We start from the raw sequence: 25,286 nt of genomic DNA, 5'->3' as shown, positions 1-25,286 counted from the left end.
TCTCTTCCCTTATGTCTCTCTCCTTCTCTCTTCCCTAATGTCTCTATTCCTTCTCTCCCTTATGTCTCTCTCTCCTTCTCTCGTCCCTTATGTCTCTCTCCTTCTCTCTTCCCTTATGTCTCTCTCCTTCTCTCTTCCCTTATGTCTCTCTCCTTCTCTCTTCCCTTATGTCTCTCTCCTTCTCTCTTCCCTTATGTCTCTCTCTCCTTCTCTCTTCCCTTATGTCTCTCTCTCCTTCTCTCTTCCCTTATGTCTCTCTCCTTCTCTCTTCCCTAATGTCTCTCTCCTTCTCTCTTCCCTAATGTCTCTCTTCCCTTATGTATCTCTCCTTCTCTCTTCCCTTGTCTCTTTCCTTCTCTCTTCCCTAATGTCTCTCTTCCCTTATGTATCTCTCCTTCTCTCTTCCCTTATGTCTCTCTCTCCTTCTCTCTTCCATTATGTCTCTCTCTCCTTCTCTCTTCCCTTATGTCTCTCTCTCCTTCTCTCTTCCCTTATGTCTCTCTCTCCTTCTCTCTTCCCTTATGTCTCTCTCCTTCTCTCTTCCCTTATGTCTCTCTCCTTCTCTCTTCCCTAATGTCTCTCTTCCCTTATGTCTCTCTCCTTCTCTCTTCCCTTATGTCTCTCTCCTTCTCTCTTCCCTAATGTCTCTCTCTCCTTCTCTCTTCCCTTATGTCTCTCTCTCCTTCTCTCTTCCCTTATGTCTCTCTCTCCTTCTCTCTTCCCTAATGTCTCTCTCTCCTTCTCTTCCCTTATGTCTCTCTCTCCTTCTCTCTTCCCTTATGTCTCTCTCTCCTTCTCTCTTCCCTAATGTCTCTCTCCTTCTCTCTTCCCTAATGTCTCTCTCCTTCTCTCTTCCCTAATGTCTCTCTCCTTCTCTCTTCCCTTATGTCTCTCTCCTTCTCTCTTCCCTTATGTCTCTCTCCTTCTCTCTTCCCTTATGTCTCTCTCCTTCTCTCTTCCCTTATGTCTCTCTCCTTCTCTCTTCCCTTATGTCTCTCTCCTTCTCTCTTCCCTTATGTCTCTCTCCTTCTCTCTTCCCTTATGTCTCTCTCCTTCTCTCTTCCCTTATGTCTCTCTCCTTCTCTCTTCCCTTATGTCTCTCTCCTTCTCTCTTCCCTTATGTCTCTCTCCTTCTCTCTTCCCTTATGTCTCTCTCCTTCTCTCTTCCCTTATGTCTCTCTCCTTCTCTCTTCCCTTATGTCTCTCTCCTTCTCTCTTCCCTTATGTCTCTCTCCTTCTCTCTTCCCTTATGTCTCTCTCCTTCTCTCTTCCCTTATGTCTCTCTCCTTCTCTCTTCCCTTATGTCTCTCTCCTTCTCTCTTCCCTTATGTCTCTCTTCCCTTATGTCTCTCTCTCCTTCTCTCTTCCCTTATGTCTCTCTTCCCTAATGTCTCTCTCTCCTTCTCTCTTCCCTTATGTCTCTCTCTCCTTCTCTCTTCCCTTATGTCTCTCTCCTTCTCTCTTCCCTAATGTCTCTCTTCCCTTATGTCTCTCTCCTTCTCTCTTCCCTTATGTCTCTCTCCTTCTCTCTTCCCTTATGTCTCTCTCCTTCTCTCTTCCCTTATGTCTCTCTCCTTCTCTCTTCCCTTATGTCTCTCTCCTTCTCTCTTCCCTTATGTCTCTCTCCTTCTCTCTTCCCTTATGTCTCTCTCCTTCTCTCTTCCCTTATGTCTCTCTTCCCTTATGTCTCTCTCCTTCTCTCTTCCCTTATGTCTCTCTTCCCTTATGTCTCTCTCTCCTTCTCTCTTCCCTTATGTCTCTCTTCCCTAATGTCTCTCTCTCCTTCTCTCTTCCCTTATGTCTCTCTTCCCTAATTTCTCTCTCTCCTTCTCTCTTCCCTTGTCTCTCTCTCCTTCTCTCTTCCCTAATGTCTCTCTTCCCTTCTCTCTTCCCTAATGTCTCTCTTCCCTTATGTCTCTCTTTCCGTCTCTCTTTCCTTATGTCTCTATTCCTTCTCTCTTCCCTTATGTCTCTCTCTCCTTCTCTCTTCCCTTATGTCTCTCTTTCCGTCTCTCTTTCCTTATGTCTCTATTCCTTCTCTCTTCCCTTATGTCTCTCTCTCCTTCTCTCTTCCCTTATGTCTCTCTCTCCTTCTCTCTTCCCTTATGTCTCTCTCCTTCTCTCTTCCCTTATGTCTCTCTCCTTCTCTCTTCCCTAATGTCTCTATTCCTTCTCTCGTCCCTTATGTCTCTCTCTCCTTCTCTCGTCCCTTATGTCTCTCTCCTTCTCTCTTCCCTTATGTCTCTCTCTCCTTCTCTCTTCCCTAATGTCTCTCTCTCCTTCTCTTCCCTAATGTCTCTCTCTCCTTCTCTTCCCTTATGTCTCTCTCTCCTTCTCTCTTCCCTTATGTCTCTCTCTCCTTCTCTCTTCCCTAATGTCTCTCTCCTTCTCTCTTCCCTAATGTCTCTCTCCTTTTCTCTTCCTAATGTCTCTCTCCTTCTCTCTTCCCTTATGTCTCTCTCCTTCTCTCTTCCCTTATGTCTCTCTCCTTCTCTCTTCCCTTATGTCTCTCTCCTTCTCTCTTCCCTTATGTCTCTCTCCTTCTCTCTTCCCTTATGTCTCTCTCCTTCTCTCTTCCCTTATGTCTCTCTCCTTCTCTCTTCCCTTATGTCTCTCTCCTTCTCTCTTCCCTTATGTCTCTCTCCTTCTCTCTTCCCTTATGTCTCTCTCCTTCTCTCTTCCCTTATGTCTCTCTCCTTCTCTCTTCCTTATGTCTCTCTCCTTCTCTCTTCCCTTATGTCTCTCTCCTTCTCTCTTCCCTTATGTCTCTCTCCTTCTCTCTTCCCTTATGTCTCTCTCCTTCTCTCTTCCCTTATGTCTCTCTCCTTCTCTCTTCCCTTATGTCTCTCTCCTTCTCTCTTCCCTTATGTCTCTCTTCCTCTCTCTTCCCTTATGTCTCTCTTCCCTTCTCTCTTCCCTTATGTCTCTCTTCCCTAATTTCTCTCTCTCCTTCTCTCTTCCCTTATGTCTCTCTCTCCTTCTCTCTTCCCTTATGTCTCTCTCCTTCTCTCTTCCCTAATGTCTCTCTTCCCTTATGTCTCTCTCTCCTTCTCTCTTTCCTTATGTCTCTATTCCTTCTCTCTTCCCTTATGTCTCTCTCTCCTTCTCTCTTCCCTTATGTCTCTCTTTCCGTCTCTCTTTCCTTATGTCTCTATTCCTTCTCTCTTCCCTTATGTCTCTCTCTCCTTCTCTCTTTCCTTATGTCTCTATTCCTTCTCTCTTCCCTTATGTCTCTCTCTCCTTCTCTCTTCCCTTATGTCTCTCTCTCCTTCTCTCTTCCCTAATGTCTCTCTCTCTCCTTCTCTCTTCCCTTATGTCTCTCTCTCCTTCTCTCTTCCCTTATGTCTCTCTCTCCTTCTCTCTTCCCTTATGTCTCTCTCTCCTTCTCTCTTCCCTTATGTCTCTCTCTCCTTCTCTCTTCCCTTATGTCTCTCTCTCCTTCTCTCTTCCCTTATGTCTCTCTCTCCTTCTCTCTTCCCTTATGTCTCTCTCTCCTTCTCTCTTCCCTTATGTCTCTCTCTCCTTCTCTCTTCCCTTATGTCTCTCTCTCCTTCTCTCTTCCCTTATGTCTCTCTCTCCTTCTCTCTTCCCTTATGTCTCTCTCTCCTTCTCTCTTCCCTTATGTCTCTCTCTCCTTCTCTCTTCCCTTATGTCTCTCTCTCCTTCTCTCTTCCCTTATGTCTCTCTCTCCTTCTCTCTTCCCTTATGTCTCTCTCTCCTTCTCTCTTCCCTTATGTCTCTCTCTCCTTCTCTCTTCCCTTATGTCTCTCTCTCCTTCTCTCTTCCCTTATGTCTCTCTCTCCTTCTCTCTTCCCTTATGTCTCTCTCTCCTTCTCTCTTCCCTTATGTCTCTCTCTCCTTCTCTCTTCCCTTATGTCTCTCTCTCCTTCTCTCTTCCCTTATGTCTCTCTCTCCTTCTCTCTTCCCTTATGTCTCTCTCTCCTTCTCTCTTCCCTTATGTCTCTCTCTCCTTCTCTCTTCCCTTATGTCTCTCTCTCCTTCTCTCTTCCCTTATGTCTCTCTCTCCTTCTCTCTTCCCTTATGTCTCTCTCTCCTTCTCTCTTCCCTTATGTCTCTCTCTCCTTCTCTCTTCCCTTATGTCTCTCTCTCCTTCTCTCTTCCCTTATGTCTCTCTCTCCTTCTCTCTTCCCTTATGTCTCTCTCTCCTTCTCTCTTCCCTTATGTCTCTCTCTCCTTCTCTCTTCCCTTATGTCTCTCTCTCCTTCTCTCTTCCCTTATGTCTCTCTCTCCTTCTCTCTTCCCTTATGTCTCTCTCTCCTTCTCTCTTCCCTTATGTCTCTCTCTCCTTCTCTCTTCCCTTATGTCTCTCTCTCCTTCTCTCTTCCCTTATGTCTCTCTCTCCTTCTCTCTTCCCTTATGTCTCTCTCTCCTTCTCTCTTCCCTTATGTCTCTCTCTCCTTCTCTCTTCCCTTATGTCTCTCTCTCCTTCTCTCTTCCCTTATGTCTCTCTCTCCTTCTCTCTTCCCTTATGTCTCTCTCTCCTTCTCTCTTCCCTTATGTCTCTCTCTCCTTCTCTCTTCCCTTATGTCTCTCTCTCCTTCTCTCTTCCCTTATGTCTCTCTCTCCTTCTCTCTTCCCTTATGTCTCTCTCTCCTTCTCTCTTCCCTTATGTCTCTCTCTCCTTCTCTCTTCCCTTATGTCTCTCTCTCCTTCTCTCTTCCCTTATGTCTCTCTCTCCTTCTCTCTTCCCTTATGTCTCTCTCTCCTTCTCTCTTCCCTTATGTCTCTCTCTCCTTCTCTCTTCCCTTATGTCTCTCTCTCCTTCTCTCTTCCCTTATGTCTCTCTCTCCTTCTCTCTTCCCTTATGTCTCTCTCTCCTTCTCTCTTCCCTTATGTCTCTCTCTCCTTCTCTCTTCCCTTATGTCTCTCTCTCCTTCTCTCTTCCCTTATGTCTCTCTCTCCTTCTCTCTTCCCTTATGTCTCTCTCTCCTTCTCTCTTCCCTTATGTCTCTCTCTCCTTCTCTCTTCCCTTATGTCTCTCTCTCCTTCTCTCTTCCCTTATGTCTCTCTCTCCTTCTCTCTTCCCTTATGTCTCTCTCTCCTTCTCTCTTCCCTTATGTCTCTCTCTCCTTCTCTCTTCCCTTATGTCTCTCTCTCCTTCTCTCTTCCCTTATGTCTCTCTCTCCTTCTCTCTTCCCTTATGTCTCTCTCTCCTTCTCTCTTCCCTTATGTCTCTCTCTCCTTCTCTCTTCCCGTATGTCTCTCTCTCCTTCTCTCTTCCCTTATGTCTCTCTCTCCTTCTCTCTTCCCGTATGTCTCTCTCTCCTTCTCTCTTCCCTATGTCTCTCTCTCCTTCTCTCTTCCCGTATGTCTCTCTCTCCTTCTCTCTTCCCGTATGTCTCTCTCTCCTTCTCTCTTCCCGTATGTCTCTCTCTCCTTCTCTCTTCCCGTATGTCTCTCTCTCCTTCTCTCTTCCCGTATGTCTCTCTCTCCTTCTCTCTTCCCGTATGTCTCTCTCTCCTTCTCTCTTCCCTTATGTCTCTCTCTCCTTCTCTCTTCCCGTATGTCTCTCTCTCCTTCTCTCTTCCCGTATGTCTCTCTCTCCTTCTCTCTTCCCTTCTCTCTTCCCTTATGTCTCTCTCTCCTTCTCTCTTCCTAATGTCTCTCTTCCCTTATGTCTCTTTCCTTCTCTCTTCTCTTGTCTCTTTCCTTCTCTATTCCCTAATGTCTCTCTCTCCTTCTCTCTTCCCTTATGTCTCTCTCTCCTTCTCTCTTCCCTTATGTCTCTCTCTCCTTCTCTCTTCCCTTATGTCTCTCTCCTTCTCTCTTCCCTAATGTCTCTCTTCCCTTATGTCTCTTTCCTTCTCTCTTCCCTTGTCTCTTTCCTTCTCTCTTCCCTTGTCTCTTTCCTTCTCTATTCCCTAATGTCTCTTTCCTTCTCTCTTCCCTAATGTCTCTCTTCTACAGGCTCCAGATGGAAGATGAGCTCCGACAGCGAGAGAGGGAGCGCGAGCGTGAACGAGAGCGCGAGAAAGAGAGGGAGCGTGAGGCGGAGCGAGAGAAGGAGCGGGAGAGAGAAAGAGAGAGGGAGCGAGAAAGAGAGAAGGAGCTGGAGCGGGAGCGTGAGCGTGAGCGGGAGAGGGAGCGGGAGAGAGAGAAGGAGCGAGAGAGAGAGAGGGAGATGGAGAGGCAGAAGGAGAGGCAGAAGGAGAGAGTGATGAGAGAGAAGGAGCTACAGTCCAAGGCGATGGAGAGTCACTACCTGGCTGAGCTCCATGCCATGAGAGGACAGGAGGACAGAACCAAGCCTGAGAGACTCACCCCCAACCGGTCAGGTACGACACAACACCAGCCCACCATCCTTCAAACCTCTCAAGCACAGTCCTGCCTAACTTTATATTGTACCACTGAAAATATGTCCATGACCCGTGTCACCTCAATAAAAACAGTTCACATCACACTTATATAGGTCTTCAATAATCAGGATAAAAACACATTTTCCCCCTCTTCTCAGACAAAACCAAAGAGCCCACCCTCCAAGCTCCTAAGCCAATGCCACCAGGCCTCCACTCCTCCCTGGGCCAATCACATCACGGCGTTCCCGGCCTGGTCTCTGCCCATGGCCTCTACCTGGGGCCCGGCGGTGTGGGGGCGGGTCTCACCGCCGCCATGATGCTCCAGCGGACCAATGAGGAAGAGCGCTGGTTGGCGCGGCAACGGATGCTTCGCCAGGAGAAGGAGGATCGTCAGTACCAGGTGTCAGAGTTCAGACAGCAGGTCTTAGAGCAACACCTGGACTTGGGACGACCTGGGGAGGGAGGAGAGCTACGCTCCGACACACACAGGTTAGACACACACACACACACACACACATACACATACATATACATGCACATACATATACATACAAATCAATCAATCAAATGTATTTATGAAGCCCTTGTTACAACAGCTGATGTCACAAAGTGCTGTACAGAAACCCAGCCTAAAACCCCAAACAGCAAGCAATGCAGGTGTAGAAGCACTGTGGCTAGGAAAAACTCCCTAGAAAGGCCAGGACCTAGGAAGAAACCTACAGACGAACCAGGATATGAGGGGTGGCCAGTCCTCTTCTGGCTGTGCCGGGTGGAGATTATAACAGAACATGGCCAAGATGTTCAAATGTTCATAGATGACCAGCAGCGTCAAATAATAATAATCACAGTGGTTGTTGAGGGTGCAACAGGTCAGCACCTCAGGAGTAAATGTCAGTTGGATTTCATAGCCGATCATTCAGAGTTAGAGACAGCATGTGCGGCAGAGAGAGAGTCCAAAACAGAAGGTCTGGGACAAGGTAGCACGTCCAGTGAACAGGTCAATGTTCCATAGCCGCAGGCAAAACAGTTGAAACTGGAGCAGCAGCACAGCCAGGTGGACTGGGGACAGCAAGGAGTCATCAGGTCAAGTAGTCCTGAGGCATGGTCCTAGGGCTCAGGTCCTCCGAGGAAAGAAAGAAAGAAAGAGAAAAAAAGAGAGACAGAGAGAGCATACGTAAATTCACACAGGACACCAGATAAGACAGGAGAAGTACTCCAGATATAACAGACTGACCCTAACTCCCTGACACATAAACTACTGCAGCATAAATACTGGAGGCTGAGACAGGGGGGGTCGGGAGACACTGTGGCCCCATCCGATGATACCCCCAGACAGGGCCAAACAGGTAGGATATAACCCCACCCACTTTGCCAAAGCACAGCCCCCACACCACTATGGGGGGTGGGGGGGCAACCCAGACAGGAAGATCATGTCAGTGACTCAATCCACTCAAGCGACGCACCCCTCCTAGGGACGGCATTGAAAAGCGCCAGTGACTCAGCCCCTGTTAGAGGCAGGGTTAGAGGCAGAGAGGCAGGGTTAGAGGCAGAGAATCCCGGTGGAGAGAGGGAGACCGGCCAGGCGGAGACAGCAAGGGCGGTTCGTTGCTCCAATGCCTTTCCGTTCACCTTCACACTCCTGGGCCAGACTACACTCAATCATATGACCTACTGAAGAGATGAGTCTTCAATAAAGACTTATAAAGGTTGAGACCGAGTCTGCGTCTCTCACTTGGATAGGCAGACCATTCCATAGAAATTGGAGCTCTATCGGAGAAAGCCCTGCCTCCAGCTGTTTGCTTAGAAATTCTAGGGACAGTAAGGAGGCCTGTGTCTTGTGACCGTAGCGTACGTGTAGGTATGTACGGCAGGACCAAATCAGAGAGATAGGTAGGAGCAAGCCCATGTAATGCTATGTAGGTTAGCAGTAAAACCTTGAAATCAGCCCTTGCCTTAACAGAAAGCCAGTGTATGGAGGCTAGCACTGGAGTAATATGATCAAATATTTTTATTCTAGTCAAGATTCTAGCAGCCATATTTAGCACTAACTGAAGTTTATTTAGTCTTTTATCCGGGTAGCCGGAAAGTAGAGCATTGCAGTAGTCTAACCTAGAAGTAACAAAAGCACGGATACATTTTTCTGCATCATTTTTAGACTGAACGTTTCTGATTTTCGCAATGTTACGTAGATGGAAAAAAGCTGTCCTTGAAACAGTCTTGATATGTTCATCAAAAGAGAGATCAGGGTCCAGAGTAACGCCATGGTCCTTCAGTTTTATTTGAGACAACTGTACAACCATCAAGATTAATTGTCAGATTCAACAGATGATCTCTTTGTTTCTTGGGACCTAGAACAAGCATCTCTGTTTTGTCCGAGTTTAAAAGTAGAACATTTGCCGCCATCCTCTTCCTTATGTCTGAAACACAGGCTTCCAGGGAGGGCAATTTTGGGGCTTCATCATGTTTCATCGAAATGTACAGCTGTGTGTCATCCGTATAGCAGTGAAAGTTAACATTATGTTTCCGAATGACATCACTAAGAGGTAAAATATATAGTGAAAACAATAGTGGTCCTAAAATGGAGCCTTGAAGAACACCGAAATTGTTGATTTGTCAGAGGTTTGTCAGAGGACAAACCATCCACCGAGACAAACTGATATCTTTCCGACAGATAAGATCTAAACCAGACCGCCAGAACTTGTCCGTGTAGAGCAATTTGGGTTTCCAATCTCTCCAAAAGAATGTGGTGATCGATGGTATCAAAAGCAGCACTAAGGTCTAGGAGCACTAGGCCAGATGCAGAGCTCAGTCTGGGGCCATTAAAAGGTAATTTACCACCTTCACAAGTGCAGTCTCAGTGCTATGATGGGGTCTAAAACCAGACTGAAGCATTTCGTATACATTGTTTGTCTTCAGGAAGGCACTGAGTTGCTGCGCAACAGCTTTTTCAACATTTTCAACAGGAATGGGAGATTCGATATAGGCCGATAGTTTTTTATATTTTCTGGGTCAATGTTTGGCTTTTTCAAGAGAGTCTTTGTTACTGCCACTTTTAGTGAGTTTGGTACACATCCGGTGGATAGAGAGCCGTTTATTATGTTCAACATAGGAGGGCCAAGCACAGGAAGCAGCTCTTTCAGTAGTTTAGTTGGATAGGGTCCAGTATGCAGCTTGAAGGTTTAGAGGCCATGATTATTTTCATCAATGTGTCAATACTAAAACACTTGAGTGTCTCCCTTGATCCTAGGTCCTGGCAATGTTGTGCAGACTCAGGACAACTGAGCTTTGGGGGAATACGCTGATTTAAAGAGGAGTCCGTCATTTGCTTTCAAATACCCTCTACACTCTAATAGAGAGGGATTTGTACTCTCTAGTTCTCCAGATGTAGTTCTTCTACTCACTTCACTGGTGCAGTTTGCAGGAGCTGTGAGATATGGTAGAATCTGAGTTGCTCTCTCTCTCTCTCTCTCTCTCTTTCTCTCCCTCTTTCTCTCTCTCTCTCTTTCTCTCCCTCCCCTCTCTCTCTCTCTCTCTTTCTCTCCCTCCCCCTCTCTCTCCCTCTTTCTCTCCCTCCCCCTCTCTTTCTCTCCCTCTTTCTCTCTTTCTCTCTTTCTCTCTCTCTCTCTCTCTCTCTCTCTCTCTCTCTCTCTCTCTCTCTCTCTCTCTCTCTCTCTCTCTCTCTCTCTCTCTCCTCTCTCTCTCTCTCTCTCTCTCTCTCTCTCTCTCTCTCTCTCTCTCTCTCTCTCTCTCTCTCTCTCTCTCTCTCTCTCTCTCTCTCTCTCTCTCTCTCTCTCTCTCTCTCTCTCTCTCTCTCTCTTTCTCTCCTCCCCCTCTCTTTCTCTCTCTCTCTCTCTCTCTCTCTCTCTCTCCCCCTCTCTCTCTCTCTCTCTCTCTCTCTCTCTCTCTCTCTCTCTCTCTCTCTCTCTCTCTCTCTCTCTCTCTCTCTCTCTCTCTCTCTCTCTCTCTCTCTCTCTCTCTCTCTCTCTCTCTCTCTCTCTCTCTCTCTCTCTCTCTCTCTCTCTCTCTCTCTCTGATGTGTGCTGGCTGTGATCGTGTCACTGCCTTCCTGATGGGGACAGTTTCTAGCTGCGTACGGTGCAGTGCCATGCTGCTGTATGGCAGCCTTCACAAGTCTGTTAGGCAAGAGGATGTAGGGGAAGATAAAGGCAGTCACATGAATCATCCTCTCGATTCCTAACACCTGACAGCCCCATCACTCACGCACGCACACACACACACAACACACACACACACAGTAGGCTCTAAGGCTTCTGGGGTAGTGATGTCCTTGATTGGTTTCAGTTAGTTGGGGTCCTAATGCCTGATGGTTATTGGCTCATCAGGAGGATATTTACATTATCATTCAGGCAGTGAGGGGGGCAGCTAAAATATAAAAAGGCTCATTCTTGGCTAATCTTCTCCACCATGTACAGCTTAAGCCCCCTGTTCTCCCTCTCTCTGTGTGTGTGTGTGTGTGTGTGTGTGTGTGTGTGCGCGTTGCTGGCCCTGCCATGTGTTTTAGTAGGTAGGTCAGGTTTCATGGGTGGGGTTAATACAGGTCTGGTAGACACACTGTTCCTATCTGTAATCCTGCTATATAATCACCTTGATATGGTGTGCTGGGTTCTTTACAACCCAGGGGCTGCAGATTGCAGATACACACACCCACACTCAGAGAGAGTCCATATCGCTGGAGGCATGTAGAGTCAGATTAGGAGGTAGAGTGCCAGGTTTGGTATTGAGAGGTTCTGGACAGTTCTGTCCCTCCGTCTGAGTCCTTCCATCTGCCAATCTCTGTCTCTGTTTTTGTTATCTGTCTGATAGTTGTTTTCTCTCCCTCATCCTGAGTCTGTCTGTCTGTCAGTTGAATCTGTGTCTGTTTCATCCTGTCATGTTTGTCCGTCTGTCAGTATTCCTCTGTGTGAACCGTGTGTGTTGAAAGGCAGTGGTAGATCAAAGCAACCAAGGCTGGCTGTCGAGGTGTAGAGCAAAGGCCTGTGTACTCTGACCACATCCTCCTCTCCTTTCCTCTCCACTATACTCCGGGCTACTCTGCCTGGACCTGATAAGACCATCACAGAGAGGAAAAGAGAGAGAACAGAGGGAGGGAGGTGCCTACCTATAGGTGTGTGTATCTGTGGAGTTTAGGTGTGTGAATTACAGAGGAATGTGTGTGTATCTGGGAGAATGTGTATGTGTGGAGTTTAGGTGTGTGAATTACAGAGGAATGTGTGTGTATCTGGGAGAAGGTGTATCTGTGGAGTTTAGGTGTGTGAATTACAGAGGAATGTGTGTGTATCTGGGAGAAGGTGTATCTGTGGAGTTCAGGTGTGTGAATTACAGAGGAATGTGTGTGTATCTGGGAGAAGGTGTAGGTGTGGAGTTTAGGTGTGTGAATTACAGAGGAATGTGTGTGTATCTGGGAGAAGGTGTATCTGTGGAGTTTAGGTGTGTGAATTACAGAGGAATGTGTGTGTATCTGGGAGAAGGTGTAGGTGTGGAGTTTAGGTGTGTGAATTACAGAGGAATGTGTGTGTATCTGGGAGAAGGTGTAGGTGTGGAGTTTAGGTGTGTGAATTACAGAGGAATGTGTGTGTATCTGGGAGAAGGTGTAGGTGTGGAGTTTAGGTGTGTGAATTACAGAGGAATGTGTGTGTATCTGGGAGAAGGTGTATCTGTGGAGTATAGGTGTGTGAATTACAGAGGAGTGTGTGTGTATCTGGGAGAAGGTGTATGTGTGGAGTTTAGGTGTGTGAATTACAGAGGAATGTGTGTGTATCATGGCTCATTGTGACACAACACAGTGCTCATTACAGTCTCTGTCTCTCTCTCTCTCTCACTCTCTCACTCTCTCTCTCACAGGTCCATACCAAATCACCACGAGCCGGGTGGCCGGGACATCCACCCCCACCTGGGCGCCCCTCCTCCTCTCATCTCCCCCAAACCCCTCCAGTCCCGCGACCACCCCCACCCCCCTCCTCCCACCACCCTGTGGAACCCCGCCGCCCTCATCGATACCGCCTCGGACTCACGACGCACCACCCACCACGACCCACCGGGCTTGGGCCACTACGACCTCAGCCGCTTGCCTCCCAAACTGGAGGATGGGCTCCGGAGGGGCAGGGACCGGGACGGGGGCCTGGAGAAGTACCACCCCCCACTCCGAGGCCCCCCGGGGCTGCCTGAGCCCAGCACCTTCCTGGCAGAGCTGGAGAAATCCACCCAGACCTTCTTCAGCCAGCAGAGGGCCTCGCTGTCCCTGCCCAGCCAGTACGGAGAGCTGGGGGGAGGGATGAAGAGCAGTGGGGCCCTGAAGAGCCTCCAGGGGCCCCCAGGAATGGGGAGACAAAGCCAGGCCCAGGGACACAGTCTGGGCCAGGGAATGGGGCCTGAGTCTGGCCTAATGTATGATGAGTTTCTCCAGCAGCACCGTAGGCCTGTCAGTAAACTGGACCTGGAGGAGAGGAGGAGGAGAGAGGCCAGGGAAAAAGGTGAGATATACCCTACTGCTGCTAAACCCATTGTTTCACACTTGTGTTTTCAGAGTTTAGTAGATTTTGTTTCGATGTTTCGTTTTTGTGTTATGTTGAAAATGCATTCCAGGCTAAAAAAGTGTTAAGATTCTGTTTGTGTAGTGGTAGTATGTACTGAAGTTGTAGGTTGTGGTTGTGTAATGGTAGTATGTACTGAAGTTGTAGGTTGTGGTTGTGTAGTGGTAGTATGTACTGAAGTTGTAGGTTCTGTTTGTGTAGTGGTAGTATGTACTGAAGTTGTAGGTTGTGGTTGTGTAATGGTAGTATGTACTGAAGTTGTAGGTTGTGGTTGTGTAGTGGTAGTATGTACTGAAGTTGTAGGTTCTGTTTGTGTAGTGGTAGTATGTACTGTAGTTGTAGGTTGTGGTTGTGTAATGGTAGTATGTACTGTAGTTGTAGGTTGTGGTTGTGTAATGGTAGTATGTACTGTAGTTGTAGGTTGTGGTTGTGTAATGGTAGTATGTACTGTAGTTGTAGGTTGTGGTTGTGTAATGGTAGTATGTACTGTAGTTGTAGGTTGTGGTTGTGTAATGGTAGTATGTACTGAAGTTGTTAGTTGTGGTTGTGTAATGGTAGTATGTACTGTAGTTGTAGGTTGTGGTTGTGTAATGGTAGTATGTACTGTAGTTGTAGGTTGTGGTTGTGTAATGGTAGTATGTACTGTAGTTGTAGGTTGTGGTTGTGTAATGGTAGTATGTACTGAAGTTGTAGGTTGTGGTTGTGTAGTGGTAGTATGTACTGTAGTTGTAGGTTGTGGTTGTGTAATGGTAGTATGTACTGAAGTTGTAGGTTGTGGTTGTGTAGTGGTAGTATGTACTGTAGTTGTAGGTTGTGGTTGTGTAATGGTAGTATGTACTGTAGTTGTAGGTTGTGGTTGTGTAATGGTAGTATGTACTGAAGTTGTAGGTTGTGGTTGTGTAGTGGTAGTATGTACTGAAGTTATATGTTCTGTTTGTGTAGTGGTAGTATGTACTGAAGTTGTAGGTTGTGGTTGTGTAGTGGTAGTATGTACTGTAGTTGTAGGTTGTGGTTGTGTAGTGGTAGTATGTACTGTAGTTGTAGGTTGTGGTTTTGTAATGGTAGTATGTACTGTAGTTGTAGGTTGTGGTTGTGTAATGGTAGTATGTACTGAAGTTGTAAGTTCTGTTTGTGTAGTGGTAGTATGTACTGAAGTTGTAGGTTGTGGTTTTGTAATGGTAGTATGTACTGTAGTTGTAGGTTGTGGTTGTGTAATGGTAGTATGTACTGAAGTTGTAAGTTGTGGTTGTGTAGTGGTAGTATGTACTGAAGTTATATGTTCTGTTTGTGTAGTGGTAGTATGTACTGAAGTTGTAGGTTGTGGTTTTGTAATGGTAGTATGTACTGTAGTTGTAGGTTGTGGTTGTGTAATGGTAGTATGTACTGAAGTTGTTAGTTGTGGTTGTGTAGTGGTAGTATGTACTGAAGTTGTAGGTTGTGGTTGTGTAATGGTAGTATGTACTGAAGTTGTTGGTTGTGGTTGTGTAATGGTAGTATGTACTGTAGTTGTAGGTTGTGGTTGTGTAGTGGTAGTATGTACTGAAGTTGTAGGTTGTGGTTGTGTAATGGTAGTATGTACTGTAGTTGTAGGTTGTGGTTGTGTAATGGTAGTATGTACTGAAGTTGTAGGTTGTAGTTGTGGTTGTGTAATGGTAGTATGTACTGTAGTTGTAGGTTGTGGTTGTGTAATGGTAGTATGTACTGAAGTTGTAAGTTGTGGGTGTGTAGTGGTAGTATGTACTGTAGTTGTGGTTGTGTAGTGGTAGTATGTACTGTAGTTGTAGGTTGTGGTTGTGTAATGGTAGTATGTACTGTAGTTGTAGGTTGTGGTTGTGTAGTGGTAGTATGTACTGTAGTTGTAGGTTGTGGTTGTGTAATGGTAGTATGTACTGTAGTTGTAGGTTGTGGTTGTGTAATGGTAGTATGTACTGTAGTTGTAGGTTGTGGTTGTGTAATGGTAGTATGTACTGAAGTTGTAGGTTGTGGTTGTGTAGTGGTAGTATGTACTGAAGTTGTAGGTTGTGGTTGTGTAGTGGTAGTATGTACTGAAGTTGTAGGTTGTGGTTGTGTAATGGTAGTATGTACTGTAGTTGTAGGTTGTGGTTGTGTAATGGTAGTATGTACTGAAGTTGTTAGTTGTGGTTGTGTAATGGTAGTATGTACTGTAGTTGTAGGTTGTGGTTGTGTAGTGGTAGTATGTACTGTAGTTGTTAGTTGTATGTAAGTCAGTACTAACTGTCTCTGGTCATTCCAGGTTACTACTATGAGCTGGATGACTCGTATGATGAGAGTGATGAGGAGGAGGTCAGGGCCCACCTCAGGAGGGTAGCAGGGCAGCCCCCTCTCAAACTGGACGACTCCACAGAGGTACGGTTTTATCCTGCACACACACTCTATACACGCTGTTATCTCCTGGCTTTATAATACGTTCCTCTCCCCCTGTAGAAAGTGGACTTCCTGTGTGTGTTTGGTCTGACCACGGTGTCACGACGTGACCACCTGGTGCAGCAGAAGAGGAGGAAGAGGAGGAGGATGCTGAGGGAGCGCAGCCCCTCGCCCCCGGCTGTTCTGTCCAAACGCACCCCTCCTCCCCCGGCCCCCCTCAGCACCCACTTCACCCCAGAGGAGATGGACAGAGCCCCCGAACTGGAAGACAAGAAACGCTTCCTCACCATGTTCAGCCTGTCCCACGTCTCTGTACAGCAGAGGAGAGGTATGTACCCTACATCCTAAACACTACACCCTAACCCCTACTCACCATCCAACCTCACTGCACAGAGCAACTAACCCCCTAAAGCTGTCATGAACATGGTTATCATGTCCACTGTGCTCTGGAGACATGTACACAGTGTGACAGACACCTGACATTTCACTATCAGTATTGTACATTATAAACTGGGTGGTTCGAGCCCTGATTCTTGATTGGCTGAAAGCCATTGTATATCAAACCGTATACCATGGGTAAGACCATTTGTTTTGACTGTTCTAATTATGTTGGTAACCAGTTTAGATGCGTTGTGCCTAAGAACAGCTCTTGGCCTTGGTATATTGGCTATATACCACAACCCTTGTGCCTTATTGCTTAATTATACGTTATATATTAAACACACTGCTGCTAGCATGCATTACACATTACTCTGCCTCCCTCTTCAGTGTGACAGCTGGACTTTCTGTGAGGAGAAACAGCAACAAACACACAAATATACACACACACACTGCTGTGGCGAGGCGTGGAGTGGCAGCGGCAGGTTTATGGTGATCCCACGCTAATCCTGTGGATTTACCGCATGCTGCCTGCAGATGGCAGCATGCAGCCTCCCTCCCACACGCACACACGCACACGCACACACACACACACGCACTCACACGCACACACACACGCACACACATGCACACGCACACACACGCACTCACATGCACTCACACACACGCACTCACAAGCACTCACATGCACTCACACACACGCACACACACACACGCACACACACGCACACACACACGCACACGCACACACACGCACACTCACACACACGCACTCACACACACACACATACACATACACACACTCTCACAGCAGAGGTGCAAGGATTAAAGAGATGGGGGTGAGATGTTAATGCTCTCTTTCTCCCTCTCTCTCTCTTTCTCGCTCTCTCTCTCTGTCTTTCTCTCTCTCCCTTCTCTCTCTCCCCCTCTCTCTCTCTCTCTCTCTCTCTTTCCCTCTCCCTTCTCTCTCCCTCTCTCTCTATCTCTCTCTCTCTCTTTCCCTCTCCCTTCTCTCTCCCTCTCTCTCTATCTCTCTTTCTCTCTCGCTCTCTCTCTCTCTCTCTCTCCCTTCTCTCTCTCTCTCCCTCTCTCTCTATCTCTCTTTCTCTCTCGCTCTCTCTCTCTCTCTATCTCTCTTTCTCTCTCGCTCTCTCTCTATCTCTCTTTCTCTCTCTTTCTCTCTCTCTCTTTCTCGCTCTCTCTCTCTGTCTTTCTCTTTCTCTCTCTCCCTTCTCTCTCTCCCTCCCTCTCTCTCTTTCTCTCTCCCTCTCCCTTCTCTCTCCCTCTCTCTCTATCTCTCTTTCTCTCTCGCTCTCTCTCCCTTCTCTCTCTCTCTCCCTCTTTCTCTCTCTCTCTCTCTCTCTCTCTCTCTCTCTCTCTCTCTCTCTCTCTCTCTCTCTCTCTCTATCTCTCTCTCTATCTCTCTTTCTCTCTCGCTCTCTCTCTCCCTTCTCTCTCCCTCTCTCTCTCTCTAAATCTATCTCTCTTTCTCTCTCTCCCTCTCCTTCTCTCTCTCTTTCTCGCTCTCTCTCTCCCTTCTCTCTCTCCCTCCCTCTCTCTCTCTCTCTCTCTCTCCCTCTCCCTTCTCTCTCCCTCTCTCTCTATCTCTCTTTCTCTCTCGCTCTCTCTCCCTTCTCTCTCTCTCTCCCTCTCTTTCTCTCTCTTTCTCTCTCTCTAACTCTCTTTCTCTCTCGCTCTCTCTCTCCCTTCTCTCTCCCTCTCTCTCTCTCTAAATCTATCTCTATCTCTCTTTCTCTCTCTCCCTCTGCCAGATAATGAGACAGTGGTAGAGTTGCTTCAGGCTATTAAACAGAAGAGCGTAACCTTGGATACCATTAGACATGCCCGTCACCCCCTATGTAAGACCCCCCCAGCACAGAACTCAGGTAAGCGCACGCGCGCGCATGCACAAACACACACACACCTTTCCTCATTCCTTCCCTGCTGTTAGCAGCCAGGTGTTTGAGAGACATCTCTGTAGTAATGTTACAGCAGTAATGTTATGGGTTGGGGTTCAAATGACTGATTGCCTGCTGATGTCTTGATACAGTATATTTATATGAATCTGGGTGGGAATGTGTCTCAATGCGTCTCAATTCATTGACAGTAACATGCACCTGTCCCGACAGATCCTGCCTCAGCGCTTTCCAGCGAATCAGATGAGCCATTCAGTGTCAGTCCCTCCTCCCCCGGCGGACTCCTGGGGCAGCCTAAACCCCCCTCCTCCTCTGACACACTGAGACCAAAGGACCCCCCTCCTCCGCTCCCCTACTCGGAAAAGACCCGTGGGCTCCCTGAGGGCCCCCCCTCCAAGAGGAGCTCGTCATCCAGCCTGCTGAATAGCCTGCGCCCCCCCGTGCAGCCTAAAGATGCTCCCCCCAGCCTGAACGGCCGGACCAAGCCCTGGGAGAGCTTTACTGCTGAAGAGTTTGCCCAGCAGTTCCACGAGTCCGTCCTCCAGTCCACACAGAAGGCCCTGCAGAAGCACAAAGGTACCACAGCAGCTCTCGTTCATACTCCAGGTAGAAGTTATCCTCAGGCACAGATCTAGGATCAGCTTGTACTGTGAATCTACAGATCAAATCAAATCGAATTGCATTTGTTATGGTGAAATGCTTACTTTCAAGCCCTCAACCAAAAATGCAGTTTTAAGAAAAATAAGAGTTAAGAAAATATTTACTAAATAAACTAAAGTAAAAAGAAAGTAACGCAATTAAGTATCAATAATGAGGGTATATACAGGGTTTACCGCTACTGAGTACATGTACAGGTTAGTCGAGGTAATTGACGTAATACTGTATGTACATGTAGGTAGGGGTAAAGTGACTATGCATAGATAATAAACAATATACAGAGAGTAGCGTAAAAAAAGGGGGGTAAATGCAAATAGCCATTTGTCTAACTGTTCAGCAGTCTTACGGGTTGGGGTTAAAAACTGTTGAGAAGCCGTTTTGTCCTCGACTTGGCACTCCAGTACCGCTTGCCATGCGGTAGCAGAGAGAACAGTCTATGACTTGGGTGGCTGGGGTCTTTGACAATTTTTAAGTTTAATTTTTTTTTAAATATCCCTCCCTCTCTATTCTCTCTCTCCCTCTCTCTCTCTTTCTCTCTCTTTCTCTCTCTTTCTCTCTCTTTCTCTCTCTTTCTCTCTCTTTCTCTCTCTCTCCCTCTCTCTCTCCCTCTCTCTCTCCCTCTCTCTCTCCCTCTCTCTCTCCCTCTCTCTTTCTCTCTCTTTCTCTCTCTTTTTCTCTCTTTCTCTCTCTTTCTCTCTCTCTCTATTCTCTCCCTCTCTATTCTCTCTCTCTCTCTCTCTCTCTCTCTCTCTCTCTTTCTCTCTCTATTCTCTCTCTCTCTATTCTCTCTCTCTCTCTCTCTCTCTATTCTCTTTCTCTCTCTATTCTCTTTCTCTCTCTATTCTCTTTCTCTCTCTATTCTCTCTCTCTCTCTTTCTCTCTCTATTCTCTTTCTCTCTCTATTCTCTTTCTCTCTCTATTCTCTCTCTATTCTCTCTCTCTCTATTCTCTCTCTCTCTCTCTCTCTCTCTTTCTCTCTCTCTCTATTCTCTCTCTCTCTCTCTTCTCTCTCTCTCTCTATTCTCTCTCTCTCTCTCTTCTCTCTCTCTCTCTCTCTATTCTCTCTCTCTCTATTCTCTCTCTCTCTATTCTCTCTCTCTCTATTCTCTCTCTCTCTATTCTCTCTCTCTCTATTCTCTCTCTCTCTATTCTCTCTCTCTCTATTCTCTCTCTCTCTATTCTCTCTCTCTCTATTCTCTCTCTCTCTATTCTCTCTCTCTCTATTCTCTCTCTATTCTCTCTCTCTCTCTCTATTCTCTCTCTCTCTCTCTATTCTCTCTCTCTCTCTCTATTCTCTCTATTCTCTCTATTCTCTCTATTCTCTCTCTCTCTCTCTCTCTCTCTCTCTCTCTCTCTCTCTCTCTCTCTAGGTGGAGCCACAGTGATCTCAGCGCCCTCTCACCTCCAGGACTCCTCAGTGCACTACAACATTCCAGAGCTGCAGAGCGCCCCTAGCCGGCCGCCCCCGCCACACACACACCCTCACACACACCCGCACGCACACTCCATCCAACACCCGCACTCACACCCGCACCCCCAGCCCAATGGGCAGCACTGTCCCCCGCACCCCCACCGAGAGCCCCCAGGAGCGAGGGAGGAGCAGTCTGCACCAGAGGACTCAGAAGAAGAGGAGGAAGAGGAGGAAGAGGAGGCCCCAGTACCCAGGTGGCAGGGGATTGAAGCGATCTTTGAAGCCTATCAGGAATACATTGAAGGTAAGCAGTCAGTCACTTGTCTGTTTATTTAAAGGCCCAGTGCAGTCAAAACGTCATTTCAGCCTGTAATTTAAAAAATATATATATATTATTGTTAGAATTGTTTTTTGGGGGCTGTTTTAGTGGGGTGAAGTTTTGTCCTGCCTGGGGATGTCACCAGGCAGGGCAAATAAGTTAGTTAATAGACCAATAAGAAAGAGAGTTCCAAACCTCTCTGCCAATAAAATATAGTTTTCAGTTTTCCCCTTCCCACTTAGAGCACTAATATTATATAGAGCACTAATATTATATAGAGCACTAATATTATATAGAGCACTAATATTAGATAGAGCACTAATATTTTTTGATGTTGACCATTTTAATTGATAACAATCACAATAAGGTACTTAATTGTTAGCCAGAAATGATTTGATATTGAGATAAAAATGGCTGCATTGGACCTTTAATGTCTATTGTCCTTGCTTTTGGAATGATTCATGTATGGTTGAAATCTGGAGACCAATGAACATTTTATGACTTTGGTTAAGAGTAGTTAAGAGCGTATTCCCAACACTAGAGGGTAGTATGTATCCTTTTCTACTACTCTCTGTTGGTCCAACAAATAGGATGTAAACAGTCAAACATACATACACACACTATCTGTAATGAGTTGTGTAGTGAGTTGTGTGTTGTATGCTGCTTGTCTGTGGCAGTATGGTCTGCTGTAGCTCTAGCTGTGTGCTGTTCTCTGGTTATTGGTACATGGGGAGACAGACACGCAGGGAGTGTTAGCGTGGATGCTAATGAGACCCCAGGTCACATCCCCTCAGGCTCATTGTTATTATCTTCTCCTTCCTCTCTCCCTCTCCTCCTCTGCCTCCATCCTCTCCTTCTCCACTCCCCTCCTTCTCTTCCCCTGCCTTCGGTCCTCCCTCCCTCTTCCAGAGCAAGGTGTGGAGCGCCAGGTGCTGCAGAGCCAGTGTCGGAGACTGGAGAACCAGCATTACAATCTGAGCCTGACAGCAGAGCAGCTCTCCCACAGCATGGGGGTAAGACCCTGTCAGCTACATCTATCATCACTGAGCTTCCTTTAAATCGTTTGGAGAAAATATTATTTCTATTTTAATCAGCTATGTTCAATTGTAGTCTTCATACTGTACAATAATATTGAATAATGCCACAGAATTCTAAGTAAATATGTGTGTGTGTGTGTGTGTGTGTGTGTGTGTGTGTGTGTGTGTGTGTGTGTGTGTGTGTGTGTGTGTGTGTGTGTGTGTGTGTGTGTGTGTGTGTGTGTGTGTGTGTGTGTGTGTGTGTGTGTGTGTGTGTGTGTGTTTGTTACTTTCTCTTTATGGAGTTGTTACATTTTGTTAATGTGGTTTTATTGACTCTACTCCTCCCCGCTCTCGCTCTCCCTCTCTCTCTCCCTCTCTCTCTCCCTCTCTCCCTCTCTCCCCCTCTCCCTCTCTCCCTCTCGCTCTCTCTCCCTCTCTCTCTCTCTCTCTCTCTCTCTCTCTCTCTCTCTCTCTCTCTCTCTCTCTCTCTCTCTCTCTCTCTCTCTCTCTCTCTCTCTCTCTCTCTCTCTCTCTCTCTCTCTCTCTCTTTATAGGAGTTGATGTCTCAGAGACAGAAGCTGGCGGTGGAGAGGGAGAAGTTACAGGCCGAGTTGGAGCACTTCAGGAAGTGTCTGACGCTGCCGCAGCCCCACTGGGGCAGGGGAGGGCACTATAAGGGTTACCCCCCCAGGTGACAGCTCCACTGACCCCCATGCCCGGCCCCATCCCTCCCCGCCCAAACAGAGTTTATTTTTATGACCCAGCCTGGATCTGGACCCGGATGGACAGCTCCACAGGAGAGAGGGATGGACAGCTCCACAGGACAGAGGGATGGACAGCTCCACAGGACAGAGGGATGGACAGCTCCACAGGACAGAGGGATGGACAGCTCCACAGGACAGAGGGATGGACAGCTCCACAGGAGAGAGGGATGGACAGCTCCACAGGAGAGAGGGATGGACAGCTCCACAGGAGAGAGGGATGGACAGCTCCACAGGAGAGGGATAAAGGATTAATTGATAGATGGATGGGGCAGCAGGGCCAAGCAGTGAAGCACTGACTGGGGCTGCTGCCAGCCTGCCAGGGACGGTGCCACCAGCCAGTGGTCTGTGCTGACCCTGGGGTCAGAGGGTGCAACGGGCACGTCACACATGGGGCAAAGCCCTAGGACGGTATGGTCAACACACACACAAACATACAAAGAGGCACACACTCACACCATTCTCTTCAGCAGGCACCAGTTACTCTCTTACATTGCTGTCCCAGACCCATCCTAGGCTCCCCTCACAGCCACGCCCACACGGACAATCCTGCAATCGGAGAGCAGCTCAGCCCTGGAATGGGTGTGGTCACGTGACAGAGCGCCATCTACCACCAATCCAATGCCCCTACCTCTGGCCAATCGGACAGGACTGAACCTCCCAGCATCTCTCCTGGTGGCAGGTCAGGCCAGCTTTCAAACTTGAAATGCACTTAAAGAGAAAGACCTGAAGAACTACCCGGTGGTACTGTGTTACGACAAAGAACTGTTCAAATTAGGGAAGAACTTACAAAATGCACATTTTGGCATGAATAAAGGAAATGTTTTATTTCGAGATGAGAATAAGAATTTAAAAGGTGCTTCAGCCTTGTATTGTAAATACTATTATGACGAAAAATAATTTTGTATGTTTTTATTACTTTAATCATTGTTCTTTTAAGAAGAAGAAAATAAGCCTGCCATTTTTTTATATGTTCATGCTTTTTTGGGTGAAACAGAAAGCTTTGCTTTTAGTGTTTGTTCTGCTGCTGGTCAGGACTGCCCTGTTCAGAGGTGTAGATGGAAGGAGAAAAGGAGAGAACATGCTCCTCTTCTCCTCTTCCCCTTTGACCCAGCCATGTGTGCTGCCGTAGCAGCAGCCTGAGCTCCAGCCACAGCCCTCCCTCCCCTGGCCTCCAGGCCCCGTAAGGCTCACTGAGATGGGGGTAAGACCTAACTCCAGGCCCCACAGGCCTCCCAGATCCATGCACTCCATCAGAACACCAGCCCCACACAGAACCCCTCCTGTCAGGAACAGCATGTTTTACCAATCCCCTGTGTGAGTAGTTACCCATGGGAAAGAGTGAGTGACAACTACAGTTACAATGTTATTCTTTATTTCTCTCTTTCTCTCTCTCTCTCTCTCTCTCCCTCTCTCTCTCTCTCTTATTTATATATATATATATATAGAGAGAGAGAGAACTGTTGTCTGGTAACTAGACTCATCTCTCTGGACCTTATCATTAAGCACAAGGGACACAACACCCATTATAATGAGACATTCATATCATCACTAAACCCAGATAGAGGAAACAATGCAGACAGTACCATGTGACAATGCACCGAGGGAGATCTTGCGAGATTCTTCTCCTTTGTGTTTGTCATAAAAGGAAATAGTGCCAAAAAGTAGCCCTCCCTCTCACAAAATATCATGAGGCTTTTTTAAACCTCCAAATAGAGTAATTAAGCTAACTCCCTGAATTGAAATGGCCAACCCACTTCAAAACTTGTTATATTACTACATTTATCCCACTTATTATAAATGTCAAAGCCCTTGCCAACAATTGGATAATGGACGATTGTTTTCTCCACTTGAGGGCCCTCAAATCCAAAGTCAATGAAAGGTTCTCTTTTGCCAAGTATATGAATCATTGTCCTGCTCTGCACTGTGCATCTATAGTGTGTGTTTTCATGCCTACATCAGTCCACCTTGCTGCTGGCCATAGCTGTCTCCTGTGCCTCAGTACCTCTGTTCCCCAGTCTCTCTATTCCCCTACCTTCCTTCTGTGGGAGTGTCTGGCCTGTAGTTTTGTAAAATAAAACGTTTAGCCTTACAAGAGGACCTCCGGCAGCATAGATCGCAATGCAGCGTGGGTATTGTAGTGCTCAGTCAGACTTGACAAGGCTTTGAGTATGTAGTCCTAAAGGGGTTCTGTTTGAACTCCAGTCGGATGCTGTGGATGTGAGATGACAGGGAGGGGAGGGTGGCTGCAGGTCTGGTCCCTACATCCCTCTTTGCTCCACTCCTGGTGAGCTTTCAGAGGAACACCTAGTTAGGGAGGCGGAAGCATGTTTACAGAGCAGAGCTACAATAGGAGCACCACCTGTCAATCAGACAGCAAGCGCTACCACTGAGTTAAGCAGCCAATGAGTTAGCGGGAGGACCCTAGGCCCTTCCCCAGAGCCTCCTTACTCTACCATGCACACGCAATAGGCCCCTGACTCTATGGAGGATGTCTAGACTCTAGATGCTGTGAAACTCAGATTTTAAAATGTACTTGTTTGAATTAATTGTAATGTAATATATTATTTGTTGAATGTAGTAATTAGGTATTTATGAATATATTGCTGTAATTTCAGACAAAAAATAAAATAAAATATTTGAAAAATGTACTTGAATAGTCAAGTCTTCTCTTGGCACCATTTCTTCCTGCAGGTTCACCATCTATTTTCAGTGTCTGAGTAAAATTGGAACATTGATGTTTGTTTAAAACCTGTTAGGGATGCTGCGAATTTTCACAGCTTTTTGTTAAAAATCGCGCAACATTTCAACGTCCTGCTACTCATGCCAGGAATATAGTATATGCATATGATTAGTATATGTGGATAGAAAGCACTCTGAAGTGTCTAAAACGGGTTAAATCATGTCTGTGGCTATAACAGAACGTGTTTAGGAGGGAAACTGTTCACAAAAAACACCCCAAAAATATTCATCTGCCAGTCTCTGTATTGTCTATGGCAAGAGAAAATAGATGGAGTCCCGTTTACAATGCCTACAGCTTCCACACGATGTCGCCAGTACTGGCATTTCATTGCTTGTTTATCCTTGGTGGGATGACGTATAGGCACTTCCTGTCTTGGGGTACACCGAGGAAGTTATGAAAGTGAAAAAATGGACGATGATTTCAAGACTTGCTGCTATCGAATACAGATCGCCCCGTGATCAATTTTATCGATTATTAACGTTTATTAATACCTAAAGTTGGTTTACAAAAGTAGTTTGAAGTGATTCGTAAAAGTTTATAGGCAACTTTTTTAATTAAAAAAAAATGACGTTACGTCTTGTAAAGGTGAATTTTCCTGGATCAGACGGCCTTCATAAATGGACATTTTGGGTATACAATGATGGATTTAAAATCGGGAAAAAGACCCAATTGTGATGTTTATGGGACATATAGGAGTGCCAACAAAGAAGCTCTTTCTAAGTTTTGTGTAGCGCCGGCTACCGCTAATTATTTTGTTTAGGTCTCGTTCAAGTATTTCGGGGGTGTGCATGCTATCAGATAACAGCTTCTCATGCTTTCACCGAAAAGC

General features: G+C 46.7%; 1 protein-coding gene and 1 long non-coding RNA gene across 2 annotated transcripts in view; both read left to right on the top strand.

Annotated features, from left to right (window-relative positions):
- The window catches only part of gse1b (Gse1 coiled-coil protein b), a 476,683-nt gene extending 452,318 nt beyond the window's left edge, over window positions 1–24,365 (top strand). The window contains exons 8-17 of the mRNA XM_052462428.1: window positions 5,929–6,296; window positions 6,476–6,806; window positions 12,180–12,808; window positions 15,123–15,235; window positions 15,314–15,581; window positions 17,404–17,517; window positions 17,761–18,123; window positions 19,575–19,919; window positions 20,844–20,947; window positions 21,508–24,365. Of these exons, the coding sequence (XP_052318388.1) occupies window positions 5,929–6,296; window positions 6,476–6,806; window positions 12,180–12,808; window positions 15,123–15,235; window positions 15,314–15,581; window positions 17,404–17,517; window positions 17,761–18,123; window positions 19,575–19,919; window positions 20,844–20,947; window positions 21,508–21,648 (2,776 nt within the window). The 3' untranslated portion in view covers window positions 21,649–24,365. The remainder of the gene's footprint in view (window positions 1–5,928; window positions 6,297–6,475; window positions 6,807–12,179; window positions 12,809–15,122; window positions 15,236–15,313; window positions 15,582–17,403; window positions 17,518–17,760; window positions 18,124–19,574; window positions 19,920–20,843; window positions 20,948–21,507) is intronic.
- On the top strand, window positions 13,183–15,034 carry LOC127907353 (uncharacterized). Its single transcript, XR_008064227.1, has 4 exons — window positions 13,183–13,366; window positions 13,445–13,756; window positions 14,030–14,068; window positions 14,692–15,034. It is a non-coding gene; the product is annotated as an uncharacterized LOC127907353 (long non-coding RNA).
- Window positions 24,366–25,286: the final 921 nt, after the last annotated feature.

This window comes from Oncorhynchus keta, chromosome 14 (assembly GCF_023373465.1).
Source record: "Oncorhynchus keta strain PuntledgeMale-10-30-2019 chromosome 14, Oket_V2, whole genome shotgun sequence".
Classification (NCBI taxonomy): Eukaryota; Metazoa; Chordata; class Actinopteri; order Salmoniformes; family Salmonidae; genus Oncorhynchus; species Oncorhynchus keta.
This window is presented reverse-complemented; position numbering and strand designations above follow the sequence as displayed.